A 13,353-nucleotide genomic window follows, 5' to 3' on the forward strand; every position below is an offset into this window, starting at 1 on the left:
TTACCAACAGCTGCAGAACGGATATATCGCCGTGATACACCCACACTAACACCATGTGTCATCGGAAGGACTTATATCGACGGAATAAAGATCTCTCCAGGTCCTCACACATCTGCTAACTAACATTGGCCACAAATCTCTAAGGAAATTGGGGGACCGTTTCTTGTTTCCGTAAGAATTATTTCCTTGGATAAATCTTCAAAATTATTTTTCATGGGAAAATATACCTTGTGAGCAGGGTCCTGCAGCACCCATCCTGAGAGCACATCACTCACCAAAACTGACGTGTACATGAGGTTGAAAAAGTGAAAGAGTAATAGAATTAGGATACAATTTTTTAAATGTAAGCTCGTCACTTATCATTTTTTGTTTTGTTTTGTTTTGTTTGTTTTTGCGGTACGCGGGCCTCTCACTGCTGTGGCTTCTCCCGTTGTGGAGCACAGGCTCCGGACGCGCAGGCTCAGCGGCCATGGCTCACGGGCCCAGCCGCTCCGCGACATGTGGGATCTTCCCGGACCGGGGCACAAACCCGTGTCCCCTGCATCGGCAGGCGGACTCTCAACCACTGTGCCACCAGGGAAGCTCCTCGTCACTTATCTTTAAACATTTAATTGGAAAATAATCCCTAAAGACGTTTAATGTAGGAAGAGGAAAACATTTTAAAAGAATATTTGAATATCCTATGTATTTTTCTTTTTGTCTAAAGAGAATGTCAAAAGACAACATTACCGCTTTGGTTTCTGGATACAACTGGTGATGCTAAAATTGAATATACAAAATTAAGGAATTAAAAAATAAGAGTGATATTTAAAACAAATGGATGCTTCTATTACTCCAAATTTTATATTTAATAAATTAAATCAAAATAGATCTTTATTAAAACCAGTTGTGTAATTATTCTCAGTTTAACAGACCTGCAATAACTAGACTTCCTTTAAGGGGTTTCCATCATTAACATTCAATTAAAGCTTTTCAAAGAAAAAGAGGGACACATATTATCATTCCCCCCAGCACTCAAAGTGAATATTATTCCTTAAAATACAGTTCATAGGGCTTCCCTGGTGGCGCAGTGGTTGAGAGTCCGCCTGCCGATGCAGGGGACACGGGTTCGTGCCCCGGTCCGGGAAGATCCCACATGCCGCGGAGCGGCTGGGCCCGTGAGCCATGGCCGCTGAGCCTGCGCGTCCGGAGCCTGTGCTCCGCAGCAGGAGAGGCCACAGCAGTGAGAGACCCGCGTACGGCAAAAAAAAAAAAAAAAAAATACAGTTCATAATATTTAAGCTGATGTTCACTTTTGATGTTGGGTAAATTATAAAGTAATAGAATTATCATTTTATTTTCAGTTTGAGTGTAAGAAGCATAATCTGAAAAACACTTGTAATGTGAGTATTCAATGCCTTTATACGTGTCCTTCAAGTTTTTTAAGGGGAGTCGCAAATTTTAAATTTAAGTTCTAATGAAAATTCTCTAATGAAAAAGCTACTGGATTTAAATTAACCTTTCAATAATATAAGAATATACTATTGCATATAATAGAGTTTTAAAATATTTGTTTCTTTAAATAAGACTTCATTAATACCAAAGATTCCCATAAGAAAAAAAAATCACTAATGTAATAGAATAAAGTAGGAAGGCAAAATAAATGGTGAAAATGTTTGATAAAACAACATACATCTTTTTCTTAATATTATTTAACATCTACAAAAGTACGTAGATGGTATGCCAAAAGTACTCTTCTCAGTAATAAATTGTAAGAGCTTGAAAAAGAACTGTCTTTTCTATTCCATTTCATCCAAATGTGAAGATTCTTCTCACGTTGGGTTTTTAATGTGTTCTTTCCCTTAAAAAATTATTCAAACTTCTCTTCCTGCAAGAGTATATCTATATTACTTCATTTTTATATCTACTGGGCATGTTGTTTCCTAGAAAATCAAACACTAAACCCTATTTGCCATTTGACGTAACAGATTTGGTAAAAATATATCTTAAGATATGTGCTTTCATAATAATTTTAGACTTTAGGTATTTATTAAAGTTCAGAAGAGAATAAAAATGAAAATTTATTACAATAATAATGGTATATTTATTGCTAGGGTTCTTATTAGTGTATATGTTACGTGTACATTAAAATGTGTGCTTTTGTTGACATATATAAAATAAAATTACCATCCTCTTGTGTAGATGGTATATTATCCTTTGTTGAGTTAACATTTAATCATGGGCATTTTCCTAGCCACATTGAATGGACTAATAGGTATTTTGCTATTTGTTTAAATCATAAATAATGAATGGATTATTCTTTGACATGCACATCATTTAAAATATATCATTAATGTAATAGTGCCCTATGAATTTTCTGGCATATTAATTTGTAAAAGATTGCTTATTATATCTTAATATAGGTGTCTAGGAAAAGAAGCAACGATTCTACACATTCTTTAGTCTCATAAACTAAGACTGATGTCTTAATCCAGCTAAATCAGGCGGGGCTGAACTTTCTGTAAGGCTCTGCTTCTGTTTCTTCTGCCCCAAAGGTGCAGCCCACCCTCCCCGCCTGCCCCAAGCCTGGGGGCTGAGAGCATGTCTATTCCCGAACACATCTACCCCCGGGCTCTGACTTCTCCTGGCTTCTCTCTCAGCACACATTTACAAAACTCTGGTCTGTTTTCAGAGGTTCTCAGATTAATTTTTTTAGCCTTTTGTCCTGTTCAGATTCAGACTCCAGCAACTGTCTTGAGGTGAAAAGCAGTGTTGCATTTGAAGCCTCACAGATCTCGCGTGTCGCCCCTGTAAACCCAGGAGAAGATACATGCTCTGCTCCTCTGTCTGTCCACATGCTCTCCGTCTGGGCGTCTGTCCCCGAGCCTGCCTAGTGGCCCTGAGCTGTCAGCTCGTCATCTCATCTCCGGAATCTAAGCCATGCTCCCCCTAGTTACAGCGGGAGCTCTCAGAAGTCTTTAAACAAAGTGCTTTCACTAGGTTTATCCTTCCATTTCCGTGGCCCTCAGTAGGATGGTTGAGGTGCCTCAGGCCACCCCATCCCGTCTTAAATACGTGTGCCTTAAGTATGAGTTGCACTGGGAGTTTGTGGGTGATACATCGTTTTCAAGTAATTAACCACCTTTTCCAGCTTTGTTCTCTATTCAAATTTAAAATACAATCTTTATCATTAACTCAGTAATATATATTTTAGATTCAATGTTTAAGTTTCTATCAGAAGTCATTGTCACAGTTAGTTTGGCAGGGCAAAACCCTGTTTTAATGATTGTAATTCTGTAATGCATTCAAATAGCCCCCTGAGATTAACCTTAAACACCTTTGGGTGTATTTGACCTTTTATTCTTGATGGGCCCATAAAGGTCTAAAAATAGTTGCACTTAGAATAGCACCACCAAATAATATTTTAATTTGGAAGAAAGTTGACATTCAGCAATGGATCTATAATTTCATATTAGGTTGATTGTTATGAATTTTATTTTTATTAGGTTGACTAAAAAGCATTTTGTTTTATTTCTTTTTTTTTTTCACATTTAGGAAGATTGTTGATTTGGATAAACGTATTTCATATTCAGACACCTTGAAATCACTAAGTCATTTTTAATCTAATTGTCTTGGGTATTTATAAAGTAGACTATCTTCCATTAATGCCATGCAAAGCTGTTCTTTCTAATACTTTTACATTCTATTTTTACATATTATCTTGACTATAATTTTTAATGTCACTGTTACACATTAATGATAAGGGTAATTCTCATAGTCTCTTGTTAAATGGATTTTATATGTTTAATTTTTAACCATGGTATTTGTTAATTTGATAAAAATGCTGATTCTATATGATGTAAAAAAGCATTCTTTTTTCTTTTACTTATTACATTTACTTTACCATTATTTTTATTACTTTGGGATTACATTTTTAGAAAAGATTTTGCATATCTTTGTAAGATTAAATTATTTTTCTTCTTAGCATAGCCATCCCGTAGATGTGTTTCTATAAATCATGTCTGGTTCACAAATATGTCTTTGTGTTTAGTTCTCACTGTCTCTGAAAGTTAAAGTAAATGTCAAATTTACATATTGAGATTTGTCATAACAATTAAATTTCCAGAATTGAAGTTCTGATAAAAGTAGAACACTGTGTTATATTTTGGCATAGCAAGAATATGTCAGGTCTTAGTACCAACTGTTCCCTTTAGTCCAAAATATGTATTAATCTAATGATTGCCATTATTTTTGCATTTCTGTTGATTTTACTCATGTGGAAATCATTAGCAAAGTGGGTAAATGGGGTTCTTTCAATCAATTACAAAACTCTGAGATGATACTAAGAAAGAGGATTAAATCAGATGCTAGTTAAGAAGAAATCAGGATCTCTGAGCCAGTTGTAGATTTCCGGGTCAGAAAGGCGGGCATCCCAGGGGCCCCAGGCAAGGGTGGCAGCAGAAGGAACAGAGGCCCCCTCCCCCTCCCACCCCCACCCCCCGCTGTGATTCAGGGCGGGGCTTCGGAGGAGGTGGGGCCAGCACAGGACACACCCCACAGGACAGCCGGCTGTGACTGACAGTGCTGGTCGGTCACGTGGGCACAGAGGGGAGATGAGGTGGAAAAGACCTTCTGCAGTCAAGGGTTCTGCAGCAAGGAACACAGCTGGACCCACACACAGGGCCCAAGAGAAGGTCACTGGCCACTTCTGCTTGGGTTTTCATGGCAGACCTGGTTCTTGGTTATGCAGTCCTCTGTGCACCTCAGGTAAACATACAAAAACAGAAAGAAGACTCTTGCCAGGTGAAAAAGTGCAAGGGAGACAGAGGGAGCGAGGGAGGGTGGGAGAGAGGGAGCCAGCAGGTGGGCAGGGGGTGGGGGGTTGGTGAGAGCCAAGCCAGAGCCAGGCTATACCCCGAGTTCTGTACAGAGGGGACCCCGCCCCCCCTCACCCTGCGGAGACCAGATCCCCGTAAACTCCCTGCGGAGACGTTCCTCCCGGGTGGCCAAGCGTCACCGTGGTCTCTGATGCTCTGACGTGTGTGGTCCCACTGGCGTCTCCAGCTCACAGCTCAGGAAGCTGCGTCTAGTCCTCCAGCGTTGCTAGGATTTTCTCACCAGACTCGCAGGCAGGAGACATCTCGGAGCCTCTCCTGCAGATGGAAACACATCCTCTGCCTTCAGCTCTCCCGTCATTTGGAAACCACCCTTGACATGGGGATTCCATGAGCACCGGGGGAAGAGTCCAGAGCTCTCTCCACTGGGACCCCCAGACTGTGTTTTTCTGTGTCCAGTCCCTCAAGACTTGACCTAAGGCGACAAGTTGCAGGAGCCCAGATCCCTCGCCCCCCCCCCCTCTGTATTTTTGTATCCACCGAGGAACTAGTCTTCCCCTGAGGTGAGAACTTGCCTTTAAATCATCAGCATTCGTTTCCTTCCCATTATGGTATAAACTCTAGGTATCGAAGCCATTACAATTACTATAGACATTCAAAGCTAGGAATTTAGATTTTTTTTTTAGAAGTAACTTGCATTCAAGACTAAGCTAGAGGTCAAATACAAGAGTTTGACTCTGTTCTGAGGTATTCTGTCTCTTCACTTGTTCAACAAATATTGATTTTGCCCCTACTAAGACCCAGGCTGACGTCTAGGTGCTAGAAGTGATGTATTTAATGAAACAGACGGAAATCTATGACCTCGTGCTCTTGTTTTCTGGGGAATCATAATACAAAAATAAGTTAAAATAAAGTAAACAGTATTAGATAATGCTAAGTGATAGAAGGGGAAAATCAGAAAACGACCATTTATAGCGGTGCACCGCTTGACGTCTCTACCTTGCTACCTCTAAGCAAGGGTTGTAAAGAAACCTCAACTTCCTTTCTTTCTTGCTCACACCGTGGTAACTTAAAAGAATTCATTTGTTTTCTTTTGATCCTTTCACCCATTTTAATGAAGAATTTTGTTCAGGTTACCGTTTTTAATCTCAATTTTAAATTGTTCAACATATTCTCTGGTTGGACTCTATGAACCCAGATTAGCCACATTGTTCCCACCCTAGAAACCTAGAGCTGTGTGTTACCAATGTGGTATGTGCGCGTGTGTTTGTGCTATAAATCAGAAAATATCTGTCTAGTTCATTTAGGTACTGTGATTTTCTATTTAGAAGGAGATGTTCCAGTATGATTCAGAAAAAAATAGAAGTCGGAGCACTGTGTGTTATTTTCTTGAACTAACCTGGAGGAGCCCATTCAAGCAAATTTGATGGCAGAGGCTTGATCGTGAACACCAGTCTCCACTGAATGTCGTTTTAAGTAAATACTGTGCCGAGAAGTGTCGTTTATTTACCTTCAGTCATACATGTCATGTCCTTCATGGAACTAAAATTACATGTTAGTGGAGCTAAAACATACAAAGCTACATAGTACTCGCTCTAAGACAGTGGTCCACATAAAATGCTGGTAGGATTTTATAGCAATCCTTAAAAACTAGTAAAAAGCATAGTTCCACAAAGTATTCAATATGAATTTTTGGACTGGTAGTGAAACATGCTTAGGGGTCTGCTCTTCTCTGCCCATCTCCAGACTATCCTGATTTTAGCTGAAGGCACCGATAGTTCTAGAGATTTCCTGCACTGATTCCTCACCAGAGCGAAAACTACTTGGAAATGACTGTAGCAATGTTAGAAGGATATGATATTTGTGCATGACCCTGCAGAGATCACACACCTATGCTCAAATTTTATTTTCTTTCACATTTTAAGTGACATATATCCTGCCAGTAAGTCTGTTCTCGTACATGAGCCATTTGTGCCTCCAACTTCGTGCCTCACGTTCATCAAATTTCCTCTTAATTCACGTTTATCAGTAAGACAAAGGGAAATAAAACTAAAAAAGGAAAACCAAAATAATTCAACAAAACATATTCTAAGTGAAAACAGGCTGTGTTTAGTCTGATGTAAGAGTATACCACACAGGGAGCATCGTTTAAGCTTCTCTAGAAAACCAAAGAAAAACAATAATTGGTTTTAATTAGTAAAAATTCTGTTGAACAAAGATTTTTTGTATTATGAGGTCATTTGTCTAAATCTGATACTCATTTTCATTTGGCTTTTAAAGTTTGTTTACATGACTTAATACAGAGGAAACTCTTTCTCTGAAGACTTATTTTAAATTCTTATGACGTGCCAATAAATTGTCTTAAAGTAAATGTTTATTTTATTTGAGGTCCTGACTAAAACTATTTCGGTACATGTACATTATCCTTTAGTGTTTGAATATTCCATTTCTTCTGTTCTCTTAAGTGTTAAAACAGATAGAGTATAATATGATTTCAAAGTGAAAAAATAAATTATAAAAAGTTACTCTAGGGCCTTCCCTGGCGGTCCAGTGGTTGAGACTCTGTGCTTCCACTGCAGGGGGCACAGGTTCGATCCCTGGTTGGGGAACTAAGATCCCGCATGCTGCGCGGCAAAGGTACTCCTTATTCTCAGCAGATTCTCACTTAACATTTTATGGAAACATAGGCTTTTCATTTCTCATAAAGAGAAAATTATGAGATGGAAATCTTTCCAAAATGTTTCTATATGAAATTTGGGATAATTTTGATAGTCAAAATATAAAAAAAGTTCGCAATTCGTGTTAGATATGCAATGATTTTAGTAAGTCAACGTAAGTATCAGTTTACATAAACTCACTAAAAATAGATTCTCATAAAATTTGGGGGATCTTGTGTTCTCACTTTTATTGTTTATTTATTATTACAGATTAGAAAAATCAACAGAAACTTCCCTGTAAACCAGCAGGTAAGATGGAGAAACACTCGCAAAGCCGAGTCGTAGGTTTCTTTCATTTTATCTATTACGTTAATAGAAGATAATCTTGATTGCATTTACTTTTATGTGGAAATAATTGGTACTGTCATTTGCCATCTTCAGGAAAATACATAATTTATTAGATTTCTTTCATATTATATAATATACCTGGTTTTTCTAATCATACTAATAAGAAAAGCTTTTGAGCTAAGTGAATTAAGTCAAAACTATTTTGACAAAACAATGGTATTTATCTGAACGCAGTGCTGAAGAACTTTGACAGCTGTTTACATAAGACAGTTTTACTGTATCTTAAACATTTGGGAGACCTATGTTTAATTGACCTAAAAGTTAAAGGGAATTTTCAAAATTGGCTGGTAGTGTTGAAAATGAGGCTAAATTAATGTGTGGAATGAAAATAATGTCCGATTAATCAAGCTAAGAATTTAGTTGACTTACTGGACTAATAATTGATGTTAGAATAAAATAATTGATTATAAAAATAACTGGTTCCACTTATAATTTTATTTTGCTAAACTTAACTTTCATTGCTTCCGTAAACATAATATAAGCATTAATCAGAATAAGAAAAGGAAGCGCAGGTTCAGCTTGTGGACTCAGAGTCACCCTGTCTGGCATGTGTGACAGTGGCAGGGAACCCATGGCTGGACACAGACGTCTGACACTTGACATCAACCTCAGTTTGCAACCACTGATCAAAATCTAAACACCTGCGATATTGATTCATAGATGGTACACCCGGCGCAAGTTAATTTCCATGGTAAAATTTTAAAAATAATCTTCGGCTTGTCACAACTAGGTTGCTTTTCTTACCTAAGCCTCAGCTCCCTCATCTGTAGCATTTGTGTAAGTCTAACTATCTCACATGTTTATTTTTGAAAAGTAAATGATAACGAATGTAAATTTCTTAATATGTGCCATTATTTTCATTAGTGTATTAAGTGTTTAAGTGTGTTCTTTGCAGTAGAGAATTTATGTTCTGGTATAAGTTGTATCATTAACGATGCCCAGGCCGCCCGCAGAGCCACGGGTGACCGAGCTAGGAGTGTCAGAGCCTTGGAGAGCGCGCTGCGCCTACAGCTCTGACCTGTCTTCCCCTTGGTGTGGCCCCGGGTACCCGGCACGCCTCCTCGGGCCCCGCGCCTGAGCCAGCCGGTGCTCTGGGAAGACACACAGCAGTATGGGTGTGTTTGGGGCCTTGTTCACAGCGCAGAGACCAGGCTCCAGCCCAGAGCATCTGATGCACTAGCTCCGGGATGATGCCTGGGAAACTGGCTTTGTTGCTCCCATCCCGTCCCAGGTGATTCTGAGGCTGGGAGTGCACAGGTGACATCTGGGAAAAACAGTTTAACAGTTTCGCAGGGCCAAAGCAGAGGGGAAAAGTCATTAAGGATAAATTATTCAAATAGAAGCCTCAGCCGTGAGGGAAGAGTGCCAGGCCCAGGACTAGACAGGGTCGTTTCATAGTCACAGATATATGAAAATGTAGACCTACTCATTTGGGGAATCCTTGCCAAAAATATGAATGAAGAATATTTCCTTAAAAATGACTCTAATATTTGTGTTATCACTTCCCTTGCCCTTTAGACCCTAAACATGTGAAGTGTTTTTTGTTTTGTTTTGTGTTTTGCGGTTCGCGGGCCTCTCACTGTTGTGGCCTCTCCCGCTGCGGAGCACAGGCTCCAGACGCGCAGGCTCAGCGGCTATGGCTCACGGGCCCAGCCGCTCCACGGCATGTGGGATCTTCTCGGACCGGGGCACGAACCCGCGTCCCCTGCATCGGCAGGCAGACTCTCAACCACTGCGCCACCAGGGAAGTCCTGAAGTATTAATATTTAGTGTAATTTAATTACTGTGAATATTTCATAACCCTGACTACGCCAGAGCTATGCTTTATTTATGATGGCAACGACATGGAACACTTCCTACACACGCCCTTCAGTGACTTGGGACAGTCCTCGCCACCTCTGCATGTATCTAGGTTTTGAATAACACGGAGCGAAGTCATAAGAATCTGAAAAAGCTTGCATATAGAACAAATCATAATAAAACCTGTTTAATATTCTAACTCATACATAATAAACACAGATAAGCATAAGCATTTATGGGTTTTTATTTGCTAGCCTTTTGATATTATTATTATAGTGAAATTTTATTTCAAATATCTTAGTATCTCACAATTATGAAATTATAGTGAATTCTTCTTGGCACTTTAATAACTGAAAGCGGGAGTTAACAGATTTTTCCCTCACTACTTTCCACCACGTTAATGAAGTCTTTCAGGAAATAGGATTAGTTTATAGTTCGACATTCATGTATATGCATAACAGGAAAAACTCACCTGCACAGTGTGAGAGCGATGCATTAGGAGATCAAGGTACATCCTCTACTTAAAATCTGAGCCATGTTAAGGAATAAAAATGAAAATCATACATAATCTCATTTCTCATCCAGATTTAGCACTCAGACAGGACTCTTACCTTGGACTAGTTGCTTTCATCTCAAACTTCTTCCTAACTTAATTTTCATGTAGTGTTCTCTGAAGCTCAGATTTGATATAAATATGTATGTTTATACATATGCTTTTTATTAAATAACTCAGACATAATGTTAAAGTATTTAAGTCCCCTCATATCTGTGATACTCTAGGTCTCAAACAAAACCAAAAAGACATCATCCAAGATACATTAGAACAGAACTCTTCTGCTTCCTATGGGATTTGGTTTTGATTTTGTGCCGCCCGTGTGATACGTGTACCCCAACCAGAGAAATTAAAATAAAAGCAAAACACAAAGGGATCTGGAACTGGAAAACGTCACTGTGCACAGCAGGGGCCAGTGCTGGGGACGAGCTCTTCAGGGACACCCTCACATTCCAGGGGGCATGAGACTCTCAGTAAGACCACCTCACGGAAGAAGAGATTTTAATCAGACGTGTAAACCATATGAGCAAATAAACCATTAGAAGGGAAAGCATAGTGTGGACATTAAAGAACAGTCCACAGCTATTTTTACTTATCATGTGTTGTGTTTTTTTAAAAAATAAGGGAGTGGAAACTGTAAGTCCAGAACAGGAGATGGTGTCCAAAAATGTGGATTTGCAAAAGAACCCCACAGAAGTTCAAAAATGAACAAAATATGAGTATATTTGACATTATAATCAATTAACCAATTGAATAATAGCACAGATACAAATGAAGATAAAATATGTAATTGGAAATAGCACATCTGAGAGTATCATCAGAATGCAGCACATACAGAAAGGGGTGAGACTATGAAAGATAATGTAAGGGTTGAAGTTTAGAATGAGAAGCTCCAAAAAAGGGACGTTCTGCAGAAAGACTGGAAACAACGTGTGAGAGGCGGCGTGTGAAGAGAGACGGTGGCTAAGCGTGTCCATACGTCTTGAGATAAAGAACCACGCCAGCCCCGGAGCCTGATGAGGACAACCAGAGCCACGCCCCCGAGCGAGCCGAAGCAGCCTGCACGTCCCGTCAGTGCGATAGTGACCCGCCTTCAAGAGGGTGAGCTGCCTCACCTGGCACCTGTCTGGAAGACTCTCCACGAAAGTTCATTAGGTGCCAATGGCAAAGTGAAGAGCAGGGAATAAGTAGCCACTATCTTTAATAAAGGGTGAAATATACACGTTATTGTACAAGAATACAGCACCTCAAGAAGATGCGCAAGAACCTGGTAAAGCGTCTGTCTGTAAACCTACGTTGGACGCACAGTGACATTGCCCGCCGCACCGTCTGTGAGGATGTCTGTGACATTGAATGGGATCTGTTGTCTGCGCCTCGTTGTATGAATATGACTCGTCCTCTGTGTTAACTGAGCACGAAGCCAAGACTCCTAACCTTCTCTACAAGGGTGTCCAGGAGGGCATCAGAGCAGTGAGTCATGGTCAGTGACTCCAGGCCCCCGTGAGGGTCTCAGTTGCACACGGAGATGCGGGTAACTTGGATCAGATGTGGCTCATAAATGCAAGTGACGTAGGCTCAGAGCTCACTTTCTGGAGAGGTTGAAACAACAGTCAGCGTGATGTCAGAAAGCCTAGTGCAGAGGAGGAAAACACCGGCAAGGTTGCTAAGGCTTCCGAGGCTGCTCTTGAGCACTTAATACAGGGAAGAGGCCTGTTTCAAAACTGGGGAAATGGGAGCCATGTCTTCATCAAAATTCAAGTGCAAGATGAGTCTAGGGTGGGTGTTCGGTGGTAATGAGAGAACCGTTGCAAAGTCTCAGGCCACTCTCAGAGTGTTGGTCTAGCGTGATTCCAATGTGTGCTTTCTGAGTCTGGAAGCGTTAAGAAAGGCTTGGCTGAAGCTAAGCCTGTGGTGAGGGCAGAACTGCAGGGCAGTGTGGACGGCTCACAATGTCCTGAGTTTATGTTGCCTTGATTTTGAGATTTAGAACAGACGAAAGGAGTCTCTTGCAACAAAAGAAAAGAATAACTTCCCTGAGCTCCTGTATTCATTACCGAGAATGTATCCCTTGTAGAGGACATTGATAAATTGCAATATGTATTTGAAAATGCAGATGAAATAGTGTGAATTCAATTGCTTATGATTTCATTATGGTCAGGCAAATACATAAGAAGACAGAAAATGTACAAAGCTAAATTTTAGCTATATTCTCCATATCTTAATGAATTGGTGAATACAGATATTTTGTGAAGTACAGATATCATCAATTAGATGTAATTGATGTATTAATGTTTATAAAAACCTTTAATACATTTAAATCTTCAGACATTCTCATATAATACTCTTGGTGAGAGTATGAATGGTTACAAAATTTTTGGAGGGCAGTTTTATATTAAGTACCAAAATTTAAATTGCACATTTCATTGGGCTCAACGTTCTTTTTTAAAGGATGTTAGCAGAAAAAAATTTACATGTAATAGAAAGATAAAGACAATTGTCCCACCAATATAGAAATGATTACATAAATTTGTTACAGTCACTCTGTAGATTATAATACCACTATACTCAAATAGGTCTACATGTACAGAAATTAAGGTTCAAAAAAAAAACACTCACCCACACAATGAATCCATCTGCTGGGGCTTTTTTAGGCCTATGTGCAAACATTTCTTTTAAAGGTTTAGGATGATTTCTACGAGATGGTTACCCCCGAATGTCTCCAGAGAAGGGTGAAGATCTAGAGGAGAGTGAAGATCCAATTTTCATGTTTTATTTTACATATTCTGTATGTTTGACTTATTTTTAATGAACATTTGTATAGATATTATTTATTAACTTAAAAGTAGATATTATTTATTAACATTAAAAACTTGAAGGACTTCCCTGGTGGCACAGTGGTTAAGAAACCGCCTGCCAATGCAGGGGACACGGGTTCGAGCCCTGTTCTAGGAAGATCCCACATGCCACAGAGCAACTAAGCCTGTGCGCCACAACTACTGAGGCTGCACTCTAGAGCTCGCGAGCCACAATTACTGAGCCCACGTGCCACAACTACTGAGCCCACGTGCCACAACTACTGAAGCCCATGTGCCTAGAGCCCGTGCTCCTCAACAAGAGAAGC

General features: G+C 39.7%; 1 protein-coding gene across 2 annotated transcripts in view; it reads left to right on the forward strand.

Moving 5' to 3' along the window:
- Positions 1-13,353, forward strand: part of SNTG1 (syntrophin gamma 1) — a gene marked incomplete at both ends in the record, with an annotated part of 204,184 nt that overhangs the window by 103,897 nt on the left and 86,934 nt on the right. For both annotated transcript variants that reach the window (XM_082858570.1, XM_082858571.1), the window contains one exon: positions 7,742-7,780. In XM_082858570.1, the coding sequence (XP_082714696.1) occupies positions 7,742-7,780 (39 nt within the window). The remainder of the gene's footprint in view (positions 1-7,741; positions 7,781-13,353) is intronic.

This window comes from Leucopleurus acutus (assembly GCF_964270905.1).
Source record: "Leucopleurus acutus genome assembly, chromosome: 17".
In the NCBI taxonomy this organism is placed as follows: Eukaryota; Metazoa; Chordata; class Mammalia; order Artiodactyla; family Delphinidae; genus Leucopleurus; species Leucopleurus acutus.